This window comes from Hippocampus guttulatus, chromosome 12 (genome assembly GCF_054856545.1).
Source record: "Hippocampus guttulatus isolate MCC_2025c chromosome 12, RoL_Hgut_1.0, whole genome shotgun sequence".
Lineage (NCBI taxonomy): Eukaryota > Metazoa > Chordata > Actinopteri > Syngnathiformes > Syngnathidae > Hippocampus > Hippocampus guttulatus.
The window spans coordinates 20,364,026-20,391,941 of NC_141272.1; the positions used below are offsets into that span (position 1 = coordinate 20,364,026).

Sequence of the window (27,916 nt, forward strand, 5' to 3'; positions counted from 1 at the left end):
AAAAAAGAAAACAGCACGCCGCCAAACAAAAATACTGAATAATGATGAGCTCTGAACTAAATGCCTGACAAAACAAAAAGAATGACATCTGGGCCTGATTGTTTGCTCTCGAAGCCGCGTCTTCCTCAGAGAGGAAGAGGTGCCTGTACCCTATCGCGGAAAGTGAAACGACTCGTAGTAGGAAATGTCTGCATTTTTAAAAATACTTTTAAGAGTTTAGTAAAACAACAGGTGAACCGTAAAATATTTTAAGTTACAAGATAACAGAGAGGTTTGAGTTACACTAAATTCTGTGAAAGGATTAAAAAAAAAGTGCAGCCGGAATTTCCAAAAAAAAAAAGGACAGCCAACAATTTGTGTTTTCTGGATCAGCTAAAGACATACACAACAGGATAATGCTTACAAGTGCAAACATTGGCACATTTGGTGTCTGCAAATGTAAACTTCAGCACAATTAGTAATCCATCTTTTATCTACATGCCAATGATATGTCTCAGTGTCTTTTGGCAAACTATGCAAGATTACAGTGCTCTTTATTCAGCGAAATCAAAAATGTCATAAGCCTAGTTGTCGTCACAGGTCTTTTTCTGTGACATTCTCAGCTCGCTCAGTCCAACAGTGATGCAATCGAGAAGTTGAAGAGATAGAGCGAGGAGAAACTTTTGGATGTCAGGACATTGCCATTTATGTTTCAAGTGGAATGAAATTAAACTCAATTATGATCTCCACTCTTCACGATTGCAGATGCAAAGCCGATTATGAGCGGGCTTCTTTCTGTAGGCTCACACCACCCGCTGTGCATATTTGTAGAGACTTGTATACTGTGTTGATAAGTTGTTTATGTATTATGTGGAATGCAAAAACAGTTAGACTCACCAAAACCTTTTTATTTTCTTGCTTTTCACAAAAGTAAATCCCAATTATTAGTCTTTCAATGATTATTAACCATGAGCCAATGTATTTCATAATTTCAGAATGCTGCCCAGAATAAAACAAACACAGCAAAATGTGTATATCAGTCAAGGAATAACAAATACAAAAGAATTGCAAGTTCAGTCCTTCTTCACGTTACCATATTGGTAAAATACTGCATCAAAGGGAAAAAAATGTTTATGAATCCCAACATGCACTGCCCACAAAAACCTTGGGATATCCAGTTTAAACTAAATTGCACTATAGCTAAACTTTACAAGTGAATTTAATTTGATTATTGTGAAATGTTTCAATACTTTTTGCACACCTTGCAAATTCAAATGAGCCATTCCCCAAACAGACAAACGAGATCCTCAGAGGGAAGGAACAAAGTGAGCAGGTTACAACACAGAGACGATAACAGCAGTCACAAAAATGCATTTAAGACAGTCTGAATTTGTCAGAATGAATGTTGTGGTACATCTCCTTCCTTGGTTATGGACGGGAAGTTTTGCAAATTTGCAAAATTAGACGGTAGGACGTGTTCATGCCTTACAAAGTTTATCCAGCCATCCATCCATTTTCGGATCCACTTTTATCCTCACAAGGGTCGCGGGTGTGCTGGAGCCTATCCCAGCAGTCTTTGGGCAGTCGAAGGGGACACCCAAACTGGTTGCCAGCCAATCACAATGCACACATAGACGAACAACCATTAGCGCTCACACTCACACCTAGGGACAATTTAGAGTGTTCTGTTAACCTGCCATGCATAGTTTTGGAATGTGGGTGGAAACCGGAGTACGTAGGGAAAACCCACGCAGGGACAAGGAGGACATGCAAACCCCACACAGGAAGGCCGGAGCTCTGCACCTCTGCACTGTGAAGCTGACATCTTAACCAGTCGACAACCGTGCTTCCCCCTTATAAAGTTTGGAGAAGTTCAAATTAATTTTAGGTTCATCCTGAAATTTCAACTAAAAGCTGAATATCGCTAACTTTTTGTGGGTTGAGTATTTCTTTGGTGTAGCCATTGCAATGTCTCATGTTTCATGCGATTGTCATGTTTAAGTGCATTCCTCAGTCCATCGCAGATAGTCACACAATATATTCCAGTGTGTGATCAGCTGGTAGTTTTGTCGGCCTTCAGGTTCTTGACGCGTAGACAAGTTGTGTGCCTGCCTTGAGCTTTCCTTTTCAAGGGTTTACCTGCCAATTCTCTTCTTTCCGAGCGCTGACTTTGTATGGCAGCCCTTGCTCTTCGTTGCTTAGCTGCTAACTCGGGGAACTGCTGGTTGTAGAGACTATCTGTGTATTGCATCTCTGGTGTTATTAGCCTCTCACATTTCATTTTGGTTTGTGCAGCTTCAATATGCGGATTGAGGTTGTAGCCCTGTATGACCGCTGCTCCATACTGGAATGGCTTTAGTCTCACTTCTTTTACCTGGAGCGGGTCAACAGGCCCGCCATCCTTGAGACAGATCTTCGCTAATTTAGCCTGTAATCTCTTCAGCTCAGCAACTTCAACTTCTATCTGCTCTCGTCCAATAAGAGTTTCCACTTTTTGCCAAAAAGACCTGTTGAAATGCATGTAGATTCTCCAGTCTAGAGCATTCCACCTCTTGATTTTTTTTGCAGTTGTAGGTAAAGGTGGGCGACGCGAGCGTTCACTGCGGCTATTCATCCTAAAGGAAACCACATCCTCCAGGGTCCAGCAAAGGCTGTGTTTGAGCAAAATCATAGACTCTTCAAAGTATTCCAAAATAAGAATGAGCTGGAAGTCCCGTTCAATGGCAGCAATAGACCTGTTTGTTCTTTCCACAAGGTCTTCAGAATCTGCGGTAACATTGTTGTCGAAACCAAAGTCAAAGGCCAAAATATTGTGAGCATACTGGTTGTTGATGACCGATGAGATGTAGTTTGGGGCTCTATTGTCGAGGAAGTCATCCAGGCTTTGAGTCTGGTGGAAGGCCGGAATGCTCTTGTAGTAAATGAAGATGGACTCCATCATAGCCACTGGATTCCTTATGATGGAGAAGTAGAATGCATCCGCAGGCATCACCTTTGCCACCTGGGACATGAAAATATATTTTTCAGTGGGACATAACCTATCATTGTCATGTTTTTAAGGCTTCAAATGGGGTTCACACAATCTTCAGGGAAAACATCCTTTAAGAGTTACGGGGAAAAAATAGAGGTCTTGCATCAGATGATTGAAGAGATGTGTGTTGTCTTTTTTTTTACAGGTCAAAATGTGTCTCAGAAAAGCAGCACACAGCACGTGCGTGCAAAGCACAGTAGTTGCCAGGGCCGAAGGGGCGGTTTAGATGCCCCCTAGTTTTTGAGGGTTCAACGGGTGGAAGGGGTGCAGTTGAATGGGTAAGAGGTTGGAAACATTAGTTTTCGAACATAAGCGCATTCTCATTGGGATTTCATTTTATTATGGGTGGCGGACATGTATAACTGGTGCCGTTTTTACTCTTGTGGTGACCACTCAATGTGGGGATCGAACCTGTACTGTTGGCTCGGAAGCGCAGTGCACTAACAGCTAAAATGAAGTTAAAGTGGGCCTTTACATGATGGCATCCGTTATACATAAACCAACATATTTTCATATTGGTGGGGCAGGTGGATGGCCTTTTCTTGAAGTATATCCTCTCTATGTCAACAGGATGCCACTTCATGCAAATGTATCTATTAGTTATCCAAGATCAACATGCACCTAATACATTTACGTCAACATTTAGGCCTTCTGTTGTAAATGTGTTGTGAGTGAGGTATCTGGAAAAGCACAAAAGTTGTGATGGATATCTTCTTAAGAAATACTGCCAATTCTCTTTTTTGTGCATTTTTGTAAATCAGCTCTATATTTGATCTTGTCAGACAGTTTTATGGAAGCACAACTTTTGCACTATTCTTATTGGTCCTTTTATATGTAGGTCCTTATACAGGTTCTTATAGGTCTTATAGGTCGGTGGGGCGCTTGTGTTTTTTGCAACTGTAATGGGTGCAATTTTTCACAGCCCCGTTTTGCTCAGCAGAGATGTCAGCGCTGTTGGACAGTCTGTGTTGGAGCGGCTGGATAGATGGCTTCTGGAGCCGAGGATAAGGAGAGAGGAGCGTCGGCGCGGAGCACGGATGCGTATTTGGAACTGAGAGTCACCCCTTGGAACTGAAACGGATTTACATGGGACAGGAAAAGTGAACCAATCTCTTTTTTCATCAATGGACTCGACAGCTTCTTGTTTACTTTCAAATTTAGCTTGTAGCAGATGTATGCACATTTTAAGCATGATGATCCACTCGCGAAAATACACTTTGATTCTCTCCTCTTTCATCTAGAACTGCTTCAAACAACAAAGCGTATGAGGGAAAAGTGGTTAAGATTGCACGACTGTGTTGTGTTTATTTTATTTTATGTTAACTGTTTTATAAAGTGCTTTGTTACAGCTGCAGCTGGTGTGAAAGTGCTATATAAATCATGGTGTAATGTATTGTATTGCATTGTATTGTCCTTGCATTTTCTGACCTAATCTAGAATTTTGAATTTAACTATTCCTTCATAACATTTGATGTAAGATTTTGTTTGAACATGCAGGAACTTGTAGCATTAAAAAAAAAAAAAAAAAAAAACTCGATAGCATCTAAACCAGGAGTGCCCAATATGTCACTCACGGTTGACCGGTAGCTTGCGGACTAGTCCTAAGTCGATTGCGAAGGGTGTACAGAGGGGTGGGGGACCACCCCAAAATATTTGTGTGTCTGTGTGCGTGTCATTAATATGGTATATTTTTGTGTTAGTGCACACTGCACCCGAAGCATCCTATCAGTCTCACTTTCCCAAAAAGTATTTAAAAAATAAAATCAAAAAGCGGGTCACCTTTAACCTATGGCGATGCGTCACCGAAGTTGTTCACGGTCAGTAGTCTGGAATTGCAGCTTGCGATCAGAGCTATTGCGCTATATCTTTCATTGTTATTATTATTCTCATTCATAGTTTGTTTCATGTACAATTCACGGAGGGCACAGGCAAAGAATGGGAATCTGGAGTGCATTTTAAAACAGTATGCGTGAGCTATGATAATTATCAGGCTGCAAAAGTGCGTCCCACCCATCCGTGTCAGGTCTCGACGAAGATTTTCAAGCAGTGATTTCCTTCTCACAAACTCCCAAACTCTTGGATCTACTTTATTTTTCTGTCTCATTCATGTTAGGAACAGTTATGGCTATTGCTCATCAGGGCATGTGTGTGTAAGTGCGTGCACATGCGCGCGTGAGCAGTAATGGGTCGATCGCGGGAGATTGGTTGATCGAAAAGTAGATCTTTGGTCAAAAGGTTGTGCACCCTTGAGCTAAACTCTTAGCATCTATGCTTTTATCCTGCTTTCTTATCTTTTCAGCTGAAACCCATTCAACAAATATCACTGTATTCAATCTTTGGTCAAGGTATGAATACTTTTGGACTGAAATTTGTGAATACGCACTCACCTCAGCTTTTCTAAACCTCATATGATTGCACATGATGTGAAACTCCTTGACGTTCCTGGTGCTGACACCTTCCACAAAATGTGAAGCAAAGAAGTAAGGGTAAAAGAGCTGTTTTTGTTTGTTTAGGGGAAGTGCGAAGGTCAAGTTCCTGCTTTCCCCATATCGGTAAAGGATGTTTAGAATTGTGCTGCTTGCCGTCTTGTGCGTCTTGAGGAAAACAATGTGTGACTTTGGCAGGCACTTCCTTTCGGTGTAAACAGTTGTCTTTTCTTGGACTCCATTAGATGGAGAGTGGGCGTTGGAGTGGTTACTATATTTGCCAGCTAGCAAACTCTTTCCGTCACTCTCTCGAGCCAAAAATTCAAGAAATCGACTTTTCAGTTTGTTTTGATGATCCAACGGAAAAGATGATCCGGGTAAAAGACCCTTGGTTTGAGAGCCTGTGGAATTGAAGACGTTTGGATCCATATATTTTGGCTTGAGATCAGTTTCTGGGTTTCCGTTTTGCATATTCTGATAAAGATGATTTGCATTTCTTTCTGTCGGTGCTGATATCACATCCTGCATTTCTGGCAGTGTTGATTGAGTATGGAGGCCCGGCCAGACATTTCTCAGAGGCGGGAACATGTGCTCACTCTCAGTAGGGTATTTCACGTTTGGGACCTCATCATACCTGAAATAAATCACATGTAATAAGAGCGGTGTCAAATATTTCAGAAATGTTGAAAATCGTAAATGCAATCAGGATATACAGAGCTTATTCCAAATTCAACAAATCAAAACATCCATTCTAAAGTAGCTCTAAGGCCATGAAATTGTACAGATTAGGTCGCAATTGAGCACAATTCGCTACAACCCCAGTAAACGGCACTGTGATGCTATCACAGACAGAGACTGGTCACATGGTTCTGGCTTGCGCTGCTCTCGTACTAGATAAACAGACTTCGGTGGCATCGGGTGGATTCTTCGTAGTTCCAAAATCATGACTTTTCAGGAGACCCCAAAAATGGCATGTTTGTTCAACTATTAACATTTTATCGTCAAAAAGATCAAGCTATTTTTATTACAAACACTGTCCAGTGAGAAAATATCACACAGAAAACAGGAACAAATGCCTTTGTCTTATGAAATGAATAACCAATGCCTGTCAAAAAAACAAAAAAAAACTAAAAATCATCAAGTCAAAAACAAAGACAGCGAACCTAAGATAAGAGGTATATAGAAATAAATGAAGAGAAATCATAAGAACCAGACGTGGGCATTCTGGCAGTACTTATGGAAGGTCTGTCAGTCTGTCAATGACAAATGTGTTTTGCTGATGATTAACAAATGATGAACAACTTTAAAAAAAAAGGACGGGCACTGATGGAAGTGAGTTATCAACCCTCAGTGTAATCATCAAAAACCAGGTCAAGTACTGACGTACCTCTCAGTGCGTCACTGACGGGCACCTGTTTTGCTGATGACTGACAGAAACACGCCCCACCTGTCTTATGTGTCTGTTTGTGGCACTGAATACAAGCAGGGTTGCTTCCATTGGCAAGATATGGAAATGCTTTTTGCTTTCTGTACAGTGGGTGGCGATATATAACAAAGAGTTGTAATTCGCCAACTGAACCAAGAAGAAGAAGACGACAATAACGATGAGCATTAATTGGAGTAGGAATTCACGAGTGACCTCGATTGGATTCTACCCTTGACCGCAATCGTTAAGGTAAGCCAGTTTAAACTGTTAAATTACAATTTTTGGACATTCAGGAGTTAACACTGGCAGGCCCAGAGGTTTTTAAGTGTCCAAAAAATTCGGCCACAAATCGGACGATAAAAGTACGTTATCGAACTGCAGCCGAAGTTGTCCTGGTGCCAAGTGCACGTACAGAATGGGGACGGACCTTAGGTTTAAATATTGTTTTTGTTATGGACAATCCATCATCAGCACAGAAGTTCAATAACAGAAAACCGCTTGGGTACTGATCGGGGTCGGGGGGGGGGGCATTCCTCACAATCACACCCTTACAGGTCTCACTGTCATTGACCAGGTGAACAGTGAAGTCACCGAGGAGCACTCTCCAGCATTACTTCCAATGACTCCAAAAAGAGTGGGTACACTGAACTGTATATACTGTATACAGTGGAACCTCTACTTAGGAAATTAATTGGTTCTGGAAGAAATTTCTTAGCTAGAAAATTTTGTAAGTAGAGACGCGTTTTCCATGTAAATGCCTTAATCTGTTCCAAGCCCCCCCCCCCCCCCCCTCCAAAATTCAGACATAAATGTTTGCTAAAGCATAGAAATTTATCAAAATATGTAACAAATAGAGTAAAGAATAAAAATTATGGTAATTTAACAGAAACTCTCATCATTTTTTTGCCCTCTTTCATTCATGTTCTCTCTCTGAAGTGGATTTTGCCTGTGGTTTTGTAAAGAACTGATACAAGGACATTTGCTTTTGTCTGCTTTTAACATCCATCCATCCATCCATTTTCCACCGCTTATCCGGGGTCGGGTCGCGGGGGCAGCAGCTTTAGGAGGGAAGCCCAGACATCCCTCTCCCCAGCCACTTCTTCGAGCTCTTCCTGGTGGATCCCGAGGTGTTCCCAGGCCAGCTGGGTGACATGGTCTCCCCAGCGGCTTTTAACAATCCTTCGAAAATGTCCAAGGCAAACATCGGCATCGTGAACGATTGCCTGACTGGTGAACCCTAAGTCTGGGTGATTCACATTTACATAAAACTATTGGAATGCCTCATGGAATTGAAATTCTTTCGTAACAAGAGGCAATATTTTCCTGTTGAGGCGTTTCGAAACTTGACAATTTCGTGTGAATGACGTAAGTAAAAGTACCACTGTATGTATAAATAAACAAACACACACAAACACGTACACACACACACACTCACACACAGAGTTACTGTGATATGAAATGGACTGTATAGTAATAGATAAAGAATATAATTTTTCCCATATCGCCCAGCATTACCCTGAACTACTGTTTGGTGGATAAACACAAACAGTCAGGCCCTGTCCTCCCACCCAAAGGCCGAGGAAGACTACCCTCTCGTCCAGTGGAGTGAACTCCACTGTACAGGTGCCAAGCCTGAGGACAATAAGTATACCCACACCTGCTCGGCTTCTCTCACATTGGGCAACTCCAAAGTGGAGGAAAAGTCCAAGCCCTCTCGAGAGGACTGATACCACAGCCCTGTGTCTGGAGGTAAGTCCAACTGTATCTAGTTGGAACTTCTCTGCCTCACACACTAGCTTGGGCTTTTTCCCTGCCAGAGAGGTGACATTCAACGCCCCTCAAGCCAGACTCTATAGCCGAGCACTCTGTGCATCTGACACCTTTGGCATAGGAAGGGGGACCCACATTTTCCTTTCAGACTGAGCTCGACTTGGCCCAATGGCTGGAGGCCCGGCCACCCGTCACCCACTTCTGAGCCCCACCTCCAGGCCTCGCCCCAGAGGGATGCCCTGGTGACCCGCATCTGGGCAAGGGAAAAGGGAATCCAGGGTTTTTATTCATCAAAAGGAGGCTCTGAGCTGTCCTTAGTCTGCTCCCTCACCAAGGACCTGTTTGGCATGAGTGACCCTGTCAGGAGACATAAATAACTTAGCTTCTAGGATCATAGGGACACACAAACCTCTCCACCACCAAGATGACAGCTCATGGAGGGCATATCCATCCATCCATTATCTGATCCTGTTATCCTCGTGAGGGTCACGGACGTGCTGGAGCCTATCCCAGCCGTCTTCAGGCAGTAGGCAGAGTACACTCTAAACTGGATGCTAGCCAATCGTAGGGCACACTCATAGACAAACAACCATTCACATTCACAATCACACCAAGAGACAATATAGACTTACAGAGTGATCAATTAACCTACCGTGCCTTTTGTTATTTGGAATGTGGGAGGAAATCAGAGTACTCAGCGGGGTATGTTCGCCCCATACTGGGTATATAGGTATGGGGCGAACATGCAAACTCCACACGAGAAGGCCAGAGCCGGATATCGAATACATGACCACTGTGAGGCGGACGTGCTAACCAGTATTCCAGTGTGCTGCCCTAGAAGGGATGTATTAGTTAAAATAAATAAATTTGGGATGGCACGGTGTTTGACTGGTAAGGACGTCTGCCTCTCAATGCAGAGGTGCAGGGTTTGTTTCCAGATCTGGCCTTCTTGTGTCGAGTTCGCATGTTCTCCTTGTGCCTGTGTGGGTTTTCTCCGAGTACTCCAGTTTCCTCCCACATTCCAAAAACATGCATGTCAGGTTAATGGAACAATCGAAATTGTCCCTTGGCGTGATTGTGAGCACGAATGGATGTTCGTCTATGTGTGCCCTGCGATTGGCTGTAATCCAGTTCAGGGTGCCCTGCCTACTGCCTGAAGACAGCTGTGATAGGCTCCAGTGCACCCGTGAACTTCGTGAGGTAAGCATATTAGAAGATGGATAGATGGATGGATGGGTGGGAAAAATGTAAGTCTTTCTTTGCACATTAATAAAACCTCACATGCTGAGCCATCGACCAATAGTGGACGAAAGTGCATCCACACCTTTCCCGGGATGGTCGACTGCACGTATTTGGCTGCTTGAAAAGTAGATCTTAGGTCAAAAAGGTTGGGCACCCCTGTTCTAAGCTATCATCCTGTGCCTGCCACTGCATTTGATCTGAAAATTTAAAAAATCATGCAATTGATCAACTGGCCTCTTACTGCATTCTTACATCCATCCATTATCTGATCCGGTTATCCTCACAAAGGTTGCTGGCGTGCTGGAGCCAATCCCAGATGTCTTGGGGCAGTAGGCAGGGCCCACTCTGAACTTGTTGCCAGCCAATCACATGGCACACATGGATGAACTACCATTAGCGTTCAGAATCACACCTTGGGACAATTTAGAACGTTCAGTTAACTTACAATGTACTGTATGTTTCTGGGATGTGGGAGGAAACCCATGCCGAACATGCAAACATGCGAACATGGAGGCCTGGGCCAGATTTGAACGAACAATCTCTGCACTTTGAGGTTGACGTGCTAACCAGTCTCTCACCGCGCCACCCCTCTCTCAATGCAATGCAGTATCATGTATCAAATTTTCACAACAAGAAGCTTGGGTAGAGATGAGCCTGCTTGTCCTGACGGAACATTTTGCAGCCGGATGCACGTCGGATATCGTTCTGTGGGGGATCAGTTTGTCTCTTCTTTCTTTTTGAAGACATATAAATGATCAGAGTTTTGATAACAGGCAATCTGTTGTTTGGAGTTGGCAGTTTCCTGATTCATCGCAAAATTCAGAAGACACTGGTAGCACAATTATAATAGTGAGACTGCCCATCATGGCAGAAGGATGGTACTCTGCTGTCAACACTCAGACTCAGACAATGAGTGAGCTCAATGGATGGATGCAAAAAATGTGCCATCTGTTTGTCTTTGACAATCTGGCCAGAAGTGGCTGAGGTCAAATTATATCGCATCCCTCCGATCAACATTTTGATTGCATTTAAACCATTCTTACACATTATAAACAGATTTCATTTTTTTAGCATTCAATCCAGACCGGTAAATTAACCTCACCTGGCTTGGCGGACGACCAACTGAATGCCAATGTAGACCACTAACAGGATGAGCAATAGCCACAAAAGGTGATGCTTTTTGCACAATTTTCTCTGCATGCACCTGCAGAGAACACAAAATCAGAGTTTATTCTTGCATTTTTACTTCATCAGTTGGCTGTCAAATGCAAGCACTTTTTTTCCGACATCAACACGCTTCCCTCTAAGATAGTTTTTATGTCAAGATCTGCTTTTTTTGCTATGCAACAGGCTTGATTTTCAGTGTTGTGTCCAAGGACCGACAACCCGAGGCCAAGGCCAAGGACTTGCCTCCGAGGCCAAGGCCAAGGCCAAGGCCAAGGACTTGGAAAGTTTTCCGAGGCAAGGCCAAGGCCAAGGACTTGAGAAATTTTCCGAGGCCAAGGCCAAGGACCAAGGACTTGCCTCCGAGGGCAAGGCCAAGGACCAAGGACTGATTTTGAAATTGAGGCCTAGCCAAGGACATGTATAAAACAATGCTATCATACCACTTGGCAGGTCCTCATGATTTGCAACACCCCTCCATCATAACCCTTTGCACTCCCTAATGCTTGAATGAAGTGTTTTTATTCAGAGTAGAACAGTCATGGTACGTGTTATTTATACTGAGAAAAATAAAATAAAAGGATATGATATACATTTATGAATTAATGTTTTAGTGCAGTAGTTTCTTAATATGAAGTAAATCAACACTCAACAGGCATGACATGGCACGGAACACAAGTTGAGAAATGACTTTGCATAGAAGTCAATCACTGACTGCAGAAAAAGCGGTAATCTTTGCAGTAATAATTTTACAGTTTACCGGCAGCGAGTCCCAGGGACTGGCTGATCAGAAAAGTATTGAGAGAGTCCCAAATTTCGAATTCTGAAACGGTCTACTTATTCAATTGCAATGAATAACACAAACAACAACATATACATACAATTATAAACAAATGCTGCAAAAATTTAAATAATTCAGTAGCAGGCCTGAGGATTTCGGAAATTCATGGTAACCGTTTTTCGGTTCCGTCGGATTGGGATGGGAATGGGAAACCACGGTAACTAATGTTGGGTTCCGTAAACGTTCATCATGGGAACCCATTTTTCTATTTTGACTGATATTCATAATCAAGAATTCTGAAACTCAAAAGTATAATGTTTCAAGGGTAAATGTTTGAAAACTATGCATTAACAATGAACATTACATCAGCAGCTGTGTACTCCAGGTTTATTCCAAAAAATAAATAGATCAAAAACTGGTGTACTCATGTGGCATCATCAGAGTGTTTTTTCCAATCTCACACTGCAAAGATTAATTTACTGGTAATCATTAATACAGGTAAGTATTGATGTGGCTTGACATCCTCTTCCCAAGATGATGCATGTGTAATCTACGATCAATTTGACGAAAGAATTTAACACACGTCATCATGAGTTCTACCAACAGTTAACGTTTTGGCTGCCGCTGCTCAACCCGTATTGTTTTGTGTTTTTTGTTATTGTAAAGTGTCCTTGGGTGTCTTGAAAGGCGCTTATAAATAAAATGTATTATTATTATTATTATTAACATTAGCATTACTACACCTTGTGACGAATGTTTTATTCATGAAGTTTCCATGCTACAACCAGTAAATTATAGAATAACCAAAACTGTTTCATAATATTTTCCACAGCGATTAGCCAACAAATCTAATGACCAACTTGCCTCGTAATCGTGCCTCTCGTCGTATCATGCTCTCGTGTTCTGTGCATACATCCCAGGTGAGTTTCGTGATACGCCCTTTGGACGATTCATACGAAAAATCAGACTGGCATTCCCATTTCTTAAATGTCGTAATTAGTAGACGTTTGTGAGTTTCTTTCGCCGCCATCTCAAACTTTTCATCTAGTCAAAAACAAAGACAGCGAACCTAAGATAAGAGGTATATAGAAATAAATGAAGAGAAATCATAAGAACCAGACGTGGGCATTCTGGCAGTACTTATGGAAGGTCTGTCAGTCTGTCAATGACAAATGCGTTTTGCTGATGATTAACAAATTTATGACTTTAAATGATGAACAACTTAAAAAAAAGGATGCATCTAAAATAGCAACCCGCATGCGCACATAACATTATCTGTTGTACCCCCCCCCCCCCCCCCCAACACTGAAAACAAAACAAAACGAAAGTAAATTAGAAGAAAGACACTCACACACCACACCACAAACACACATACAGGCACAGTGAAATCGCGTTGATCACACAGTGAACTCGTGTGCGGTGACTTTTATGGTTAAACTATTTTTCGGTACCGTTAAAATGACGCCACAGAAACGACACGCTACCGGTAATGATTGTTACCGTGAAATCCCCAGGGTTGCCGTAGTTGTTTTTGGTTTGTTTATTTATTTTGACTGAGAAATTTCCTTGCGTCCCACAACGCACATTATTTGGAACTGTGCGTCCCGTGGGAAATTATGCGTCTAGACGCGGGACGCAGAGGTAACGAGATGGTTGAATGTCTAAACATTCTCTGAGTACTACTATTATTACCACTACCACTAATACTACATTAATTAATACTTTCAACTTCTCAATAATAATAATAAATAATTAAATCAACCATGATTTTAAACTATGTGTTGTCAATATTCATTATTCCAAACATGAGAAAGCAATCAGCAAACATAACTGGAATCGAGCAAAAGGACTCCAAATCCCAACGGCCAAACCCGGAAGTGAAGTGCTGACATTATTGACTCCAGCTGTAGCGCAAATTACTTGGTTCAAACAAACATTCTAGTGCGACTGCACAAAGCCTCGCCCCTTTTAAAACGCCAGGGAAAGTCATCAACGTGGGTTTCCTTGGATGGATTTTGTTTGATTTCTTTGTAATTTTTGCGGTCCTCTGGCCCACTTTATACCTGTGGGCGAAGGGGCTTTAATCCCTCGTTGTGTCCGAGGACCGGCAACCCAAGGCCAAGGACTTGATTTCCGAGGCCAAGGACCCAAGGGGGGGTACAACAGATAACGTTATGTGCGCATGCGGGTTGCTATTTTAGATGCATCCTTTTTTTTAAGTTGTTCATCATTTAAAGTCATAAATTTGTTAATAATCAGCAAAACGCATTTGTCATTGACAGACTGACAGACCTTCCATAAGTACTGCCAGAATGCCCACGTCTGGTTCTTATGATTTCTCTTCATTTATTTCTATATACCTCTTATCTTAGGTTCGCTGTCTTTGTTTTTGACTAGATGAAAAGTTTGAGATGGCGGCGAAAAAAACTCACAAACGTCTACTAATTACGACATTTAAGAAATGGGAATGCCAGTCTGATTTTTCGTATGAATCGTCCAAAGGGCGTATCACGAAACTCACCTGGGATGTATGCACAGAACACGAGAGCATGATACGACGAGAGGCACGATTACGAGGCAAGTTGGTCATTAGATTTGTTGGCTAATCGCTGTGGAAAATATTATGAAACAGTTTTGGTTATTCTATAATTTACTGGTTGTAGCATGGAAACTTTATGAATAAAACATTCGTCACAAGGTGTAGTAATGCTAATGTTAACTGTTGGTAGAACTCATGAGACGTGTGTTAAATTCTTTCGTCAAATTGATCGTAGATTACACATGCATCGTCTTGGGAAGAGGATGTCAAGCCACATCAATACTTACCTGTATTAATGATTACCAGTAAATTAATCTTTGCAGTGTGAGATTGGAAAAAACACTCTGATGATGCCACATGAGTACACCAGTGGGCTTGTTGTGTGGGAAAATCCCGTTGAGATAAAACCGTATTTTAAGTAGGACTCCTGATACTGCCTATTAAATGTAGCCTTCTTTTTCTTGAAATTCGTAGGCTCCTCTTCTTGTGCTGAACCACCTAAAGAATGTCACCGGACCCCTGCTGGACCCTCTTCAGTTTGCCTACCGGGCAAACGGGTCTGTGGAGGACGCAGTCAACATAGGTCTGCACTACATCCTCGAGCACCTCGACAACACAGGGACCTACGCAAGGATCCTGATTGTGGATTTCAGCTCTGCGTTCAACACCATCATCCCGGAACTCCTCACCCCCAAACTTCTCCAGCTCGGTGTGTCCCCCTACGATCTGCCAGTGGATCCTCAGTTTCCTGACGGGACGGACACAACAGGTGAGACTGGGAAAAACAACATCATCAACACGCACCACGAGCACTGGAGCCCCACAGGGATGCGTCCTCTCTCCACTGCTTTCTCCCTCTACACAAACGATTGCACCTCAACAAGTCCAGCTGTCAAACTCATAAAGTTCGCAGGCGACATCACGGTCATCGGTCTCATCAAATACGGCGACGAGTCTGCGTACCGACAACAAGTGGAGCAGCTGGAGCTCTGGTGCAACTGACACAACCTCGGGCTGAACACGCTCAAGACTGTAGAGATGATCGTGGACTTCAGGAAACATCCTTCACCCCAGTTGCCCCTCACACTATCCAACTGCCCTGTGTCAACCATCAAGACCTTCAAGTTCCTGGGAATCACAGTCTCCCAGGACATGAAGTGGGAGGTCAACACCAACTCCATCCTGAAAAGGGCCCAGCAGACGATGTACTTCCTGAGGCTGCTGAGGAAGCATGGCCTGCCACAGGAGGTGCTACGACAGTTCTACACGGCAGTCATTGAATCAATCCTGTGTTCTTCCATCAAGGTTTGGTTTGGGGCCGCCACAAAAAAGGACAAAATCCGACTTCAATGGACAGTTAGGACAGCGGAAAAAATCACTGGCACTGCCCTATCAACTCTTGAGGACTTACACACTGCAAGAATCAAAACAAGGGCACGGAAAATCCTACTGGATCCACCGCACCCTGCCCACCACCTTTTCCAGCTACTCCCCTCAGGCAGGCGCGACAGATCCATGCGCACCAAATCCAGCAGACACTTAAACAGCTTTTTCCCTCTAGCCATTAACTCCCTAAACAGTCACTGACGTATACTGTCAGGTTTGTCCAATTTGACACTCAGGAATAAACAAAAGGAGGAGACAGGGGACTCGATTCTGGTACCAGGAGGGAACGAGGAGAAGCATTCGGTTTCAGTTCTCGACACGTAACCCTAACGATCTCCCCCTTCACCTCCTCATCGTCGTCATCATCGGGCGCCGACAGGTATGGCAGCCTCGGTCACACGCTCCCTAGTATTATCCCTGTTTTTGTCATTTTCGTTAGTTTTTGGCGACCCTGAGCGGCTTACTTACACGAGGGAAAAGTTGCTGCGCATTGGGGAGTCTACGCTCGGTCTTTTTTCACCAGCACACGAAAACCCACAAGGTTTTTCGGAGCTAATCGCGAGCGGAGCGGCTGCGCTGTACGGAGCATGGAAACGCCGCCGGAGGAGGGGGAAGAGAGCCGGCGTGCTCGTCAAGCTCCGGCAGCGCGGATTTCGAACCCCCCTCCCATCGATCCATCTTGCTAATCTACGATCTCTGCCAAACAAGATGGATGAACTTCTTCTCCTCACAAAGACCAACAAAACCTTTGCACGTTCTGCTGCGCTCTGCTTCACTGAAACCTGGCTCAGTGACCGCCACCCGGATTCCGCGCTACATCTACCCGGCTTCCACCTTCTCCGAGCCGACCGCGACACGGAGCTATCAGGGAAATCGAAAGGTGGCGGGATTTGCTTCTATATCAACAAAGAATGGTGCACTGATGTCACGAAGCTCGACGCACACTGCAGCCCGGACCTGGAGTCGCTGTCTTTAAACTGCAAGCCATTCTACTCGCCACGTGAGTTCACCTCCTTTTTACTAGTCGGTGTTTACATTGCGCCACAAGCTAACGCTAACACGGCGATACAAACGCTAGCCGAACAAGTAAACAAACTCGAACTAAAATACCCAGAGTCACCCCTGATAATTTTGGGCGATTTTAATAGAGCACATCTTAACCGTGAACTTCCCAGATATAAGCAGCACATCGACTGTTTCACCAGAGAAGGCAACATTCTAGACCACTGCTATACAACAATCAAAAATTCATACCGATCGGTCGCCCGTGCAGCATTGGGTCTTTCTGACCACAATTTAATCCACTTAATACCTACATACAGACAGAAACTCAAATGTGCTAAACCGGTTGTTAAGACTGTGAAAAAATGGACAGATGAAGTAAAGCTAGCTCTACAAGAATGCTTAGACTGCATTGATTGGGGCGTCTTTGAAACTTCAACGGGCACACTGGATGAATACACAGACACTGTAACATCATAGATCAGTTTCTGTGAGGACATGTGTGTACCAACGAAGTCCTTCCGCTCCTTCAACAATAACAAGCCATGGTTTACTCCCAAACTCAGGCAACTCAGGAAAGAGAAAGAGGCCGCATTTAGAAGTGGAGATCGGGCACTGTACAAACACGCCCGAAACCAATTGACAAAGGAAATTAACATCGCTAAGAGAAGCTATGCAGAGAGTCTGAAAAACCAGTTCTCTGCTAACGACTCTGCATCTGTATGGAATGGCCTGAAAGCAATCACTAACTATAGAATGCCACCCCCCCCCCCCAAACAGTGAACAATAAGGGTCTTGCTAATGAACTAAACATGTTTTTCTGCCAATTTGAAAAGGTCACCCCCATTTCCCACACACGCCCACCTCTACCAGAAACCACTCTACCTACCCCCCCCCCCCCTCTTTTTCTCCACTACAGATCCACGAACAGGATGTGAGACGGCTCTTCAAGCAGAAGAAGATCAAGAAAGCTGCGGGGCCCGACAAAGTGTCCCCCTCCTGCCTGAAAGTCTGCACTGACCAGCTGGCTCCGGTCTTCACACAAATCGTCAACAGATCTCTGGAGCTGTGTGAGGTCCCATCCTGCTTCAAACAGTCTACCATCATCCCAGTTCCCAAGAAATCGGCAACATCGGAACTGAACGACTATAGGCCTGTCGCCCTGACGTCTGTGGTCATGAAGTCCTTTGAACGCCTTGTGCTGAACCACCTAAAGAACGTCACCGGACCCCTGCTGGACCCTCTCCAGTTTGCCTACCGGGCAAACAGGTCTGTGGAAGACGCAGTCAATAATAGGTCTGCACTACATCCTCGAGCACCTCGACAGCACAGGGACCTACGCAAGGATTCTGTTTGTGGATTTCAGCTCTGCGTTCAACACCATCATCCCGGAACTCCTCACCCCCAAACTTCTCCACCTCGGTGTGTCCCCTACGATCTGCCAGTGGATCCTCAGCTTCCTGACGGGACGGACACAACAGGTGAGACTGGGAGCAACATCATCAATACGCACCACCAGCACTGGAGCCCCACAGGGATGTGTCCTCTCTCCACTGCTCTTCTCTCTCTACACAAACGATTGCACCTCAACAGATCCAGCTGTCAAACTCATAAAGTTCGCAGACGACACCACGCTCATCGGTCTCATCAAAGACGGCGACGAGTCTGCGTACCGCCAACAAGTGGAGCAGCTGGAGCTCTGGTGCAGCCGACACAACCTCGGGCTGAACACGCTCAAGACTGTAGAGATGATCGTGGACTTCAGGAAACATTCTTCTCCACAGTTGCCCCTCACACTATCCAACTGCCCTGTGTCAACCGTCGAGACCTTCAAGTTCCTGGGAATCACAGTCTCCCAGGACATGAAGTGGGAAGTCAACACCATCTCCATCCTGAAAAGGGCCCGGCAGAGGATGTACTTCCTGAGGCTGCTGAGGAAGCATGGCCTGCCACAGGAGGTGCTACGACAGTTCTACACGGCAGTCATCGAATCAATCCTGTGTTCTTCCATCACGGTTTGGTTTGGGGCCGCCACATAAAAGGACAAATTCCGACTTCAACGGACAGTTAGGACGGCGGAAAAAATCGTTGGCACCGCCCTACCCACTCTTGAGGACTTGCACACTGCAAGAATCAAGACAAGGGCACGGAAAATCCTCCTGGATCCCCCGCACCCTGCCCACCACCTTTTCCAGCTACTCCCCTCAGGCAGACACTACAGATCCATGCGCACCAAATCCAGTAGACACTTAAACAGCTTCTTCCCTCTAGCCATTAACTCCTTAAACAGTCACTGACGTAGTCACTCTTCTTGTACTACAAATACTGCTACTGGTTACTCTAAAATGGTTCAATGATTTGTTTACGATGATACTAATGCAGCGTGTAAAACCTCTTCAAGATTCCGAAATGAATAAAACAGAAGTAATGTAAGTTATTTATTCTTTAAGTGTGGCCCGATTGCAAATGACCCACGGACCAGTACCGGTCCGCGACCCGGGGGTTGGGGACCATTGTACGAGCATCCAGCCTCCTTGAGACCACGGCAAACCCAGTATGAGAAATTGCACCTCGTTGTTCTTGAGTTTGAAAGTGGAAAAAGTAATGAGGCAGTGCATTCAAACAAATGCTAACTAAAACTACCAGTAGTCAGAACAATGCAAAAATATTGACTTTGAAGTCATGTTGACACTTGTCTATTTCTGTCTCTGTGTTATATTTTTACTGTTGTTTACTTTTTTCCTGGAGCATCAGCGTTTTCTCTCTCTCTCTCTCTTTCTCTCTCTCTCTCTTTCTCTCTCTCTCTCTCTCTATCTTCTCCTGTTAAAAATAATTTTAAAAGTTGAAGGATTATCAAGTGTGGCTTATTTAATTAACATTTCTAGTGGTAACAAACTTGTCTGTTAGGACTGTATATATGAAAAACAAGAACACACAATTTGGGTGTTGCTTGTCCAGTTCATTACTACTGTCACAAAATGCATTATACATGTTGTTGTTGGGGAGGGGAGTTTGTCCGTGTGTACTCCACGGACTTTTGAAGGGACCAACAATGCCACTTGCTCAGTGTCGGCAAAAGTCATACCACTGGCGGCCATTTTAGGATGCTCAGCCCAGCTAACTTGAAAACAGTACATTGATTTATTTGCGGTGTATTCACATTATTTTCTGTCTCTATGGTAAAAAATGCCATCATGTATGGCATATGGTTGTCACAATACATCTGCGAGGAGTGCAACATGCACATTTCATTGGTAAGAATGTCATTTGAAAAATTCTCTTATACGGTACCGTACAGTATATCTCACCATACTGCTACTCAATGATTTGTCTGCATCATGTTGTGAGAAACATCAATGATAAAATGAAAGCAAAGCCCATCGGCACACAATTCACGGCAAAATGTAAACCTAACGGCCGACCACATCATCCACAAGAGATCTTGCAGTTTACCTGCCAATGTCACGCACAGACTCCAGCGAGTCTATTTCTATTTCTGCAATGTCAAGCATGGTGTCCTCCTCCTGTACTGCCCTAATTTTAATGCAAATGAGGGACAATGCCACGATTGGCCAGGAAAAGGCTCGTTCCATCCCGCAATGGCACACAACGGTACTAACGCCCGGTTACACCCAATTCTACCTGTACCAAGTCAAGCAAAATACAAAAGGAAAGAAACCTCCACTCATGCACAATGAGAATGCACTTGGTGCAAGACTTGTGCCTGGAATAAAAATTGGCCCCTCAGTCTTAGGCAGGTTTTGTTGCTTATTGCTTGGGTCGGCTTGCCACATTGTACAGTACAAACCTTTTTGACTGAAGATCAACTTTTGAAGCCACCAACCTCCTGCAATCAACCCGATCGCGCACGTGCAAGCATATGTATGTGCACGCATATACGCGGGCGCCTCAATGCACATGCACACATATGCGCACATACGCATGCACGCCACGATGAGCAACAGCCGCAACGGCCCCTCACATGAACGAAATCGAAACACACAGACACACAAATCTCCCCCCACCCCATTTCCTCATCCTACCCCTCGCAATCGACGTATTGCGCACCCCTGCCTTAAAATTCGAGGTAATCCGCTGACTAGCTTCGCGCTTCGCGCCGTTGTTTGCACATGACCGGTGTTTCAGTTGTCATCCGACTGGTTGCTCTGTATGTCAATCAAGTAACGGGATTGATGCTAGGCTGACATTGTAAATTCTGCTCTCCTTAGCGCCATTGTTTGAATGGCAGTGCCACCAGCCAAGCCGTTTTTGACGCTGGTCATGTGAAAGCCCGGGAGCCGCATTGAACCAGCCAAAGAGCCGCATGTAGCTCAAGAGTCACAGGTTGGCCACCCCTGGTATGTACATATCATAGCACTGAAAAAATAATGGAAGGAGGACATCACCAGAGAAGCTCACTGATGAGGGAGCTTGTTATGGTGGAGTGCAGACGAAAGGTTGGCAAAGTGCAAGAATGTATCAATATTTGCAAAACGTAAACAAAGGTAATAGAGTGCAGGATAAGAAATGATACTGAGAGCACAAAAAATACAGGGGACAGACTCCCCACTACAGGCGACGTGACAAGCGACCAGAGGTGAGGGACTCGAGTCACATGACTTGGCAATTTAAAGACTTGTGACTTGCGATGCCACCATTGGAGTTTACCCACCATTTAGTTCAACGGTGAGCAAACTACGGCCCACAGGCCGGATTCGGCCCGTTGGTCTTTTTAATCCGGCCCGCCGAAGGTTGGTACACAATTAAGGTTCGATGTGAATGATTGCGTTCATTTTATTTCGACTTTTAATGACAGGGATCTCAACGCCAGTTGGCACATTGACTTGAAGTTGCAGAGCACAGGGAGGGAGGGGAGAGGAAGAGAGAGGGGAGAGACAGAGGCAGAAATCTTATCTACCACTCACGGACCTCTGTCAAACGGAAATTCCTGAACCCAGTAAGAAAACTCATGCATTAAACTTTCTACTACTATATTACATGAACGATTGAGTCAGAGCAATGAAAGTTCCGGAACCCAGAAGACATACGGAAGCCCGCAGTAGCGCCAACTCAAGCGACTCTCGCTCTATACGATGGAATTAATGTGTCCACGCCGCGATATCATTGGATCCAAAACACATGTAAGTGACTCTTTATTGCAGTGAGTTTTAGTTGAATTGCGAAAGTTTTAAATTTATTTACATTTACGTCATGTAGATCATGGCATCCAAACGAAGAGGAACGGTAATGACCACGGAAGAGAAAGTGAAATGCATCCGATTAAATGAAGCGGTTATAAAGTACGAAACATTCAGGAAAGGCTTGGAGTCGGAAAGGCTCAATTCCAGAGACAGTGAGTGAGTGGAAAGAAAAGCTACCAGGTCTTTTACGAGTCTCATTTTGTAGCAAATAGTCCTAATTTTGTTATACTATATTTTGTTCATATACCTGTACTGTATACTGAAGGCTTTCTGTTATAAACTGTTTTTGGTCAATATAATGTTATATTTTGTTGCTTGTGTTGTCACACATGTACAGTATGTTGTTAACATACTTGGACGTTCATACAGGACCGTACTGTAGTTGTTTCCCACAGAAGGAAATTCTGTTATAAGGAAATATTGGACACCGCAAATATGATTCCTGACTAGAAAATACTGTATCGCTCTACTTCTACGAATCAGATCACAACCCTTCTACAGCATTGCACTGGCGGAAATGGGTGATCAACAACACTGTTCTCATTTTTAAAAAAGTATGTTCATAGCTTAATGCTTTTGTTTTGTTGATGTTTGATATGGACCGCCAACAAATGCAGTTTAAAAAAAAATATATATATATATATATATATATATATATATATATATATATATATATATATATACCGGTACTGTATCTTGTGCTGATCCGGCCCATCTGTCAAATTTTAAAAGTCAATGTGGCCCCTGAGCCAAAAGGTTTTCGCACCCCTGATTTAGTTGTTCGCTGTTTCACTGTTGGCAATGAACCTTTTTTATTGTTTAACTCAGAAGATTGTGACACTAAAGTTCAGCGCATTTGAGGCTGAGGCTTGCACCAAGCTCGTCAAACACGGCACTCCTTCAACTTATCGATGTCACGCAACCTCCTTTGCACAATATCATCTTATTGGTAGTCTTGCACTGAGGCGACTCTTCATTTAATTTAATAAGCCACACTTGTGATCAGCACCGGATGCACCTGCGCGATGCACACAGGTTGGCGGACAAGTCACCGGAAACTGGAAATTTATCACACATGATGATGTACGCAGCTGTATTTAAATAATATTGTAATTGATTTAAATTTAATGGTTTTCAAAAATGAAGTCATGTATTGTAGGCAGTAATTAAAGGCCTGAGGTGTGGCATGAGGAGCAGAAGCTGAAACAGACAAGACACGAAAGTGGCGAAGTAAAAAGTCCATGCATCCATCCGTGTTCTTATCCACCTATCGTCACGAGGGTCGTGGGCGTGCTGGTGCCTTTCCCAGCTGTTTTCGGGCAGTAGGCGAGGTACACTCTTAACTGGTTAACAGTAAAATGCAGGGCACGCATACAAAAACAATCATTCATTCTCAGAATCACACCTAGGGACAATTTAGAGTATTCCATTAGCCTGCCATGTATGTTCTTGGAATGTAGGAAGAAATCAGAGTAACCGGAAAAAAACACGCAGACATGGGGTGAACATGCAAACTCTACACAGGAAAGCCAGAGCCAAAATTGAACCCTGCACGTTTGCACTGTGAGGCGGCTAACCAGTGGACGACTATGTGTGCCCTGCGATTGACTGGCGGCTGCTTCAGGGTGTTCCCCGCCTGCTGCCTGAAGACAGCTGATATAGGCTCCAGCACCGGCCACCGACCCTTGTGAGGATTAAACGGATCAGAAAATTGTATGTTTTATGCGACCCCACTACCCTGAACACGGTATTCTGATTAATGTTGCGTTTGTGGACTAAGAATTAAGCAGCAAAATCCACCCGTTTTTATCCATCTCGCGATTGATCGTCACCTATACCGTGAGTAAATGTGATGTTATTTTCAGTCGACAGCAAGTGATAAAATCGCTGCCCCTGCGGGAAAAAATGGCCGAATTTTGCTGCTTAATTCATATGCCAGAAACGCAATATTAATCAGAATGCCATGTTCAGACTAGTGGAGCCGCATAGAACCTACTATTTTTCAGAACATTTTTGACTTGACCTTCCTTTTAAAAACTTAAATATTTAAACACAATAGGCCATTCCCAACCCTGTGTGTCACATCAGATGGACCACCAGTCATTGTGTGTGCCAACCCTGTGTGTCATTAAAGGAACTGAAAACCTCAAGGATGCAAACAGTCACAACATGAGGAAAACAATTTTTATATCACGTGAATTTTTTGAGTTTTCAAGACCTTCATGATTCACGGTGGTAATCTAATCTGTGAGTTGTTTACACTCCCTCTGGAATTTCCACTATGGCTCTTTGTTTTACTTGCACCCAGAAAGAGAGAAAGAGAAAACCTTTATTAGTCTTGCAATGGAGAAATTCCCAATTCACAGCAGCAAAGTTATGAAAGGAAGAAGTAGAACAACAAAATATAGGAGCTGCTGGAAAGGCAGCCACTCTCGCGGCGCCATTTTGAAGTCAAAATAACAAAAATTACACAACACAACACATAGGACACAGACAGTCGTGCAATCTTCACCACTTTTCTGCATACACTTTGTTGTCTGAAGCAGTTCTAGATGAAAGAGGAGAGGATCAAAGTGTCCTTTCACCAGTGGATCAGAGACGTCATGCTGAAAATGTGCACACGTCTGCTACAAGCTAAGTTTTGAAAGCAAACACAAAGCTGTAGCGTCCATTGACGAAAAGAGATTAGTTCACTTCTCCTGTCTCCCACGTAATCCGCTTCAAACTCCAAGCCGTGACTCCCAGTTCCAAATCCGCATCGGCGCTCCGCGCTAACACTCCTTTCTTCTCATCGTCGGCTCCTCAAGACTTACATCCATCCAGCCGCAGACCGTTCAACAGCACCGATCTCTCCGCTGAACAAAGCGGGGCTGTTAAAAATGCTGCCCATTACAGGCGCAAGACACAAGCGCCAAGGGACTGTCCAGCAACGACAGTCAAATGGCGCCGACATTCCTCCCAGTCAAAAACAGTGCTGGTATACCCATGCTGCCGAGAAGGCGCAACCACCGAGCACAGAGTCTCCTCCTTGATGAATGTCGTGGCCAAAAAATGCTGAAAAAAGTCCATATCAGGTCCACACGACGTAACAACAAACACAAAGTGATAAAACAAACAAAAACAACAAAAAAAGCAAGGCTCATGAGAGCACTTGCTGACGGCTGCCTACTCGGGCGCCATCTTGACTTCAAAGGAAAAGACTTGGGACAAGCGTTATTCTGGCCCTAAAGTGCCAGTGTGACATCTTGTCATCTTTTTCGACTGAAATCATGTTGTTGAAATATGCAGCGGCCTTGAAGGGACAGTGTTTCAAACGTTTTTGATTTTTAAATATTGTTTTTTTTTTTTTTTCAAAAACCCACAGTTAATTTCAATAATATGCAAAAAGATGTAGGTGTAATTGTAGCTGAAGTAATCGCTATTGCACCGGTGGCCAACCCGCAGCTCGCGAGCCGCATTCGGCTATTGGGCTTGTACAATGCGGCTCCTGGGCTTTCACATGACAAGCATCAAAAACGCCTCCGTGGCGCTGACATTCAAACAACGGCACTATGTACAGCAGAATTTACGATGTCAGTCTATCATCAATCCCGTTACTTCATTGACATACAGGGCAGCCAGTCAGATGACAACGGAATCACTTTGCAACGAGGCACGAAGTTGGTCAGCGAATTACCTCTGATATTAAGGCAGGGGTGCCCAATACGTCAATCGGGATCGACCAAGAGCCAGCAGACTGGTCCCAAGTCAGTAACCACTGCAGCTCGCATGCAGACAGTGCCATGTTTCGAGTGGCAACAACGGATTACAAACCAGATTTGAAGAGGATTGTTCAAGAGAAGGAATACCAAAAGTCCCTGCACGAAGGTGCTAACCAACATGCATAGTAAGAGAAAAACATGATTATATTTTTATTTGTGGATTTAGGTGCACTGAGAGTTTGTGTGTGTGTGTGTGTAGCTTATTTCATCTTAGGCAGCTGGCTAAAGTAAAACCTCCCCTGGAGACAGTAATTCATGCCTTCGTCACATCCCAGCTGGATTACTGCAATGCCCTACCAACTGCTGTCAGGCTGCTGAATAAAAAATAGCAACAATAATATTTAATAATTGAATGATGTGGAAAACAACTGTAAATAGCACTGCGATTTATCCATTTTGTATTTATATTGCACTTAATTGGACGGTGTTTGTTTGTTTTTTCTTCTTCTTTCTGCCTACATTCTTGCTGCTGGAGGCTGTAAATTTCCCCAGTGTGGGACTAATAAAGGATATCTTATCTTATCTTATCTTATCTTTACTTTGGAGTCAGCCAATCCTCCATTAAGCATCTCCAGCTGGTCCAGAATGCTGCTGCTCGCCTCTTGACTGGTACTCGTAAGAGGGAGCACATAACTCCTACTCTGGCATCCCTTCACTGGCTCCCTATACATTTTAGAGTCCTTTTTAAGATCCTATTATTCGTTTTCAAACCTATAAATGACCTCGCGCCACCTTACCTCTCTGAGCTCATCCGCCCCTACACACCTGCCTGGCGCCTCAGGTCTGCGGACCAGACATTATTTGAAGTACCAAGAACTAAGCGGAGGCTCAGAGGGGATCGAGCCTTTTCCGTTGCTGGTCCCTTTCTCTGGAATGACCTCCCACTGAACATTCGGCAAGCCCCCTCGCTGCCCATCTTTAAAACCTGCCTCAAAATTCACTTGTATTCTTTGGCATTTGACTCAGTATGACTCAGACTTGATCTTAGTTTTACTGTTTGGTGCTTTCTACCGTCTTTGTTACTGACTTCTTTGCTTTATTGTTGCATATATTATAGTTGATACATGTACAGCACTTTGTATACAGTGATGGCTGTTTTAAAGTGCTCTATAAATACAGTTGAGTTGAGTTGAGTTGAGTTGAGTTGAGTGTGAGACAGTGCACACAATATTCATTGTTGAAAATGTCTGGCCTGTGGTCTTCGTACTGTAGGAGTCAATTTTTGTCATTATCATGTTGGTATGTGACAGTTACAATAAATGTGGCTGAGCAGAGGTCTGTGTGTCTTTGTGTGTGTGTGTGTGTGTGTGTGTGTGTGTGTGTGTGTGTGTGTGTGTGTGTGTGTGTGGAAGGGATGCAGTGATGTTTATGTGTGCCCATGTGCATGATGTGGCTCTTTGCAGTAACACAGAAAAAAATTGGCTCTTAGTCTCTGATTGGTTGGCCAGCCCTGTGCTATTGTATTTAATAGGCCTCTGGATGCTGCCATGTTTGGCTGCCGTCTTTCTGCGATAGATACTCAAAGGAGGCACATTTAGAAAACAGTTCCTCAACACGATGACCATCAGCATGTCTTCCAACTGCCAAGCACTTACGCCGCCATTTGAGGGAAATAAGAAGTCATTTGGGATGCCATTTTTCTTGGACCTCTGCTGAAGAAATTGGTGGTAGGCTTGCGAAGTGATTTTTTTCCTCTGAAGCACCATAGTGTACAGTACATGCTTCAAAATGCACGCACGTTGAGCTAAGGTGATTGCATCCTATTAGTTCCCCACTAGATGGCAATACATTCTACACACTGTACCTTTAAAGTTGAGATTGAATACAATAAAGTGGACACATCCACAAACTACCAGCTTTATTTATTTATTTAAAGTTACAATTGTTGGCAAATCATGAAAACATATTTGCTTTTCATACATTTTGTTTTAACACACGAATCATCGGTTCAGTAACCTGTGTTGTGGAAAAATGAATGGGATTTCAAGCATGCACAGTTTCAGTAGATCATAGTAAAAGGACATTTTTAAGGCAGAATCCGGAGAGTAATGAAAAAGAGAGCGGAGCAGTTGTAGTGGTAGTGCAGTACTAATTTAAGACAAACATGAGAGGTCTTACCAGGAGAGAAGGCTGAGAGGCTCGTCCTGGAGCCATCTCCGATGAGGGGACAACATCTCTGGCAAATCCCCGAGTCAACTCCCGCTCAAT

At 43.9% G+C, this 27,916-nt stretch overlaps 1 protein-coding gene across 1 annotated transcript; it reads right to left on the bottom strand.

Moving 5' to 3' along the window:
- Positions 1-969: 969 nt before the first annotated feature.
- gal3st2 (galactose-3-O-sulfotransferase 2) lies at positions 970-27,916 on the bottom strand. Its single transcript, XM_086125527.1, has 4 exons — positions 27,827-27,916; positions 10,977-11,078; positions 5,398-6,070; positions 970-2,980 (listed from the first exon to the last, which is right to left on the bottom strand). The coding sequence occupies exons 1-4, from the start codon at positions 27,880-27,882 to the stop codon at positions 2,033-2,035; spliced, it is 1,779 nt and encodes a 592-aa protein (XP_085981653.1). The 5' UTR covers positions 27,883-27,916; the 3' UTR covers positions 970-2,032.

Excerpts from the sequence above, each read along its gene's own strand:
- gal3st2 (XM_086125527.1), bottom strand. The coding sequence starts at position 27,882 with ATGTTGTCCCCTCATCGGAGATGGCTCCAGGACGAGCCTCTCAGCCTT. Across the intron at positions 6,071-10,976 it reads TTGGTCGTCCGCCAAGCCAG|GTATGATGAGGTCCCAAACG; the intron begins GTGAGGTTAATT and ends GATTTATTTCAG. Across the intron at positions 2,981-5,397 it reads TGAGGTTTAGAAAAGCTGAG|GTGGCAAAGGTGATGCCTGC; the intron begins GTGAGTGCGTAT and ends TTCATGTCCCAG.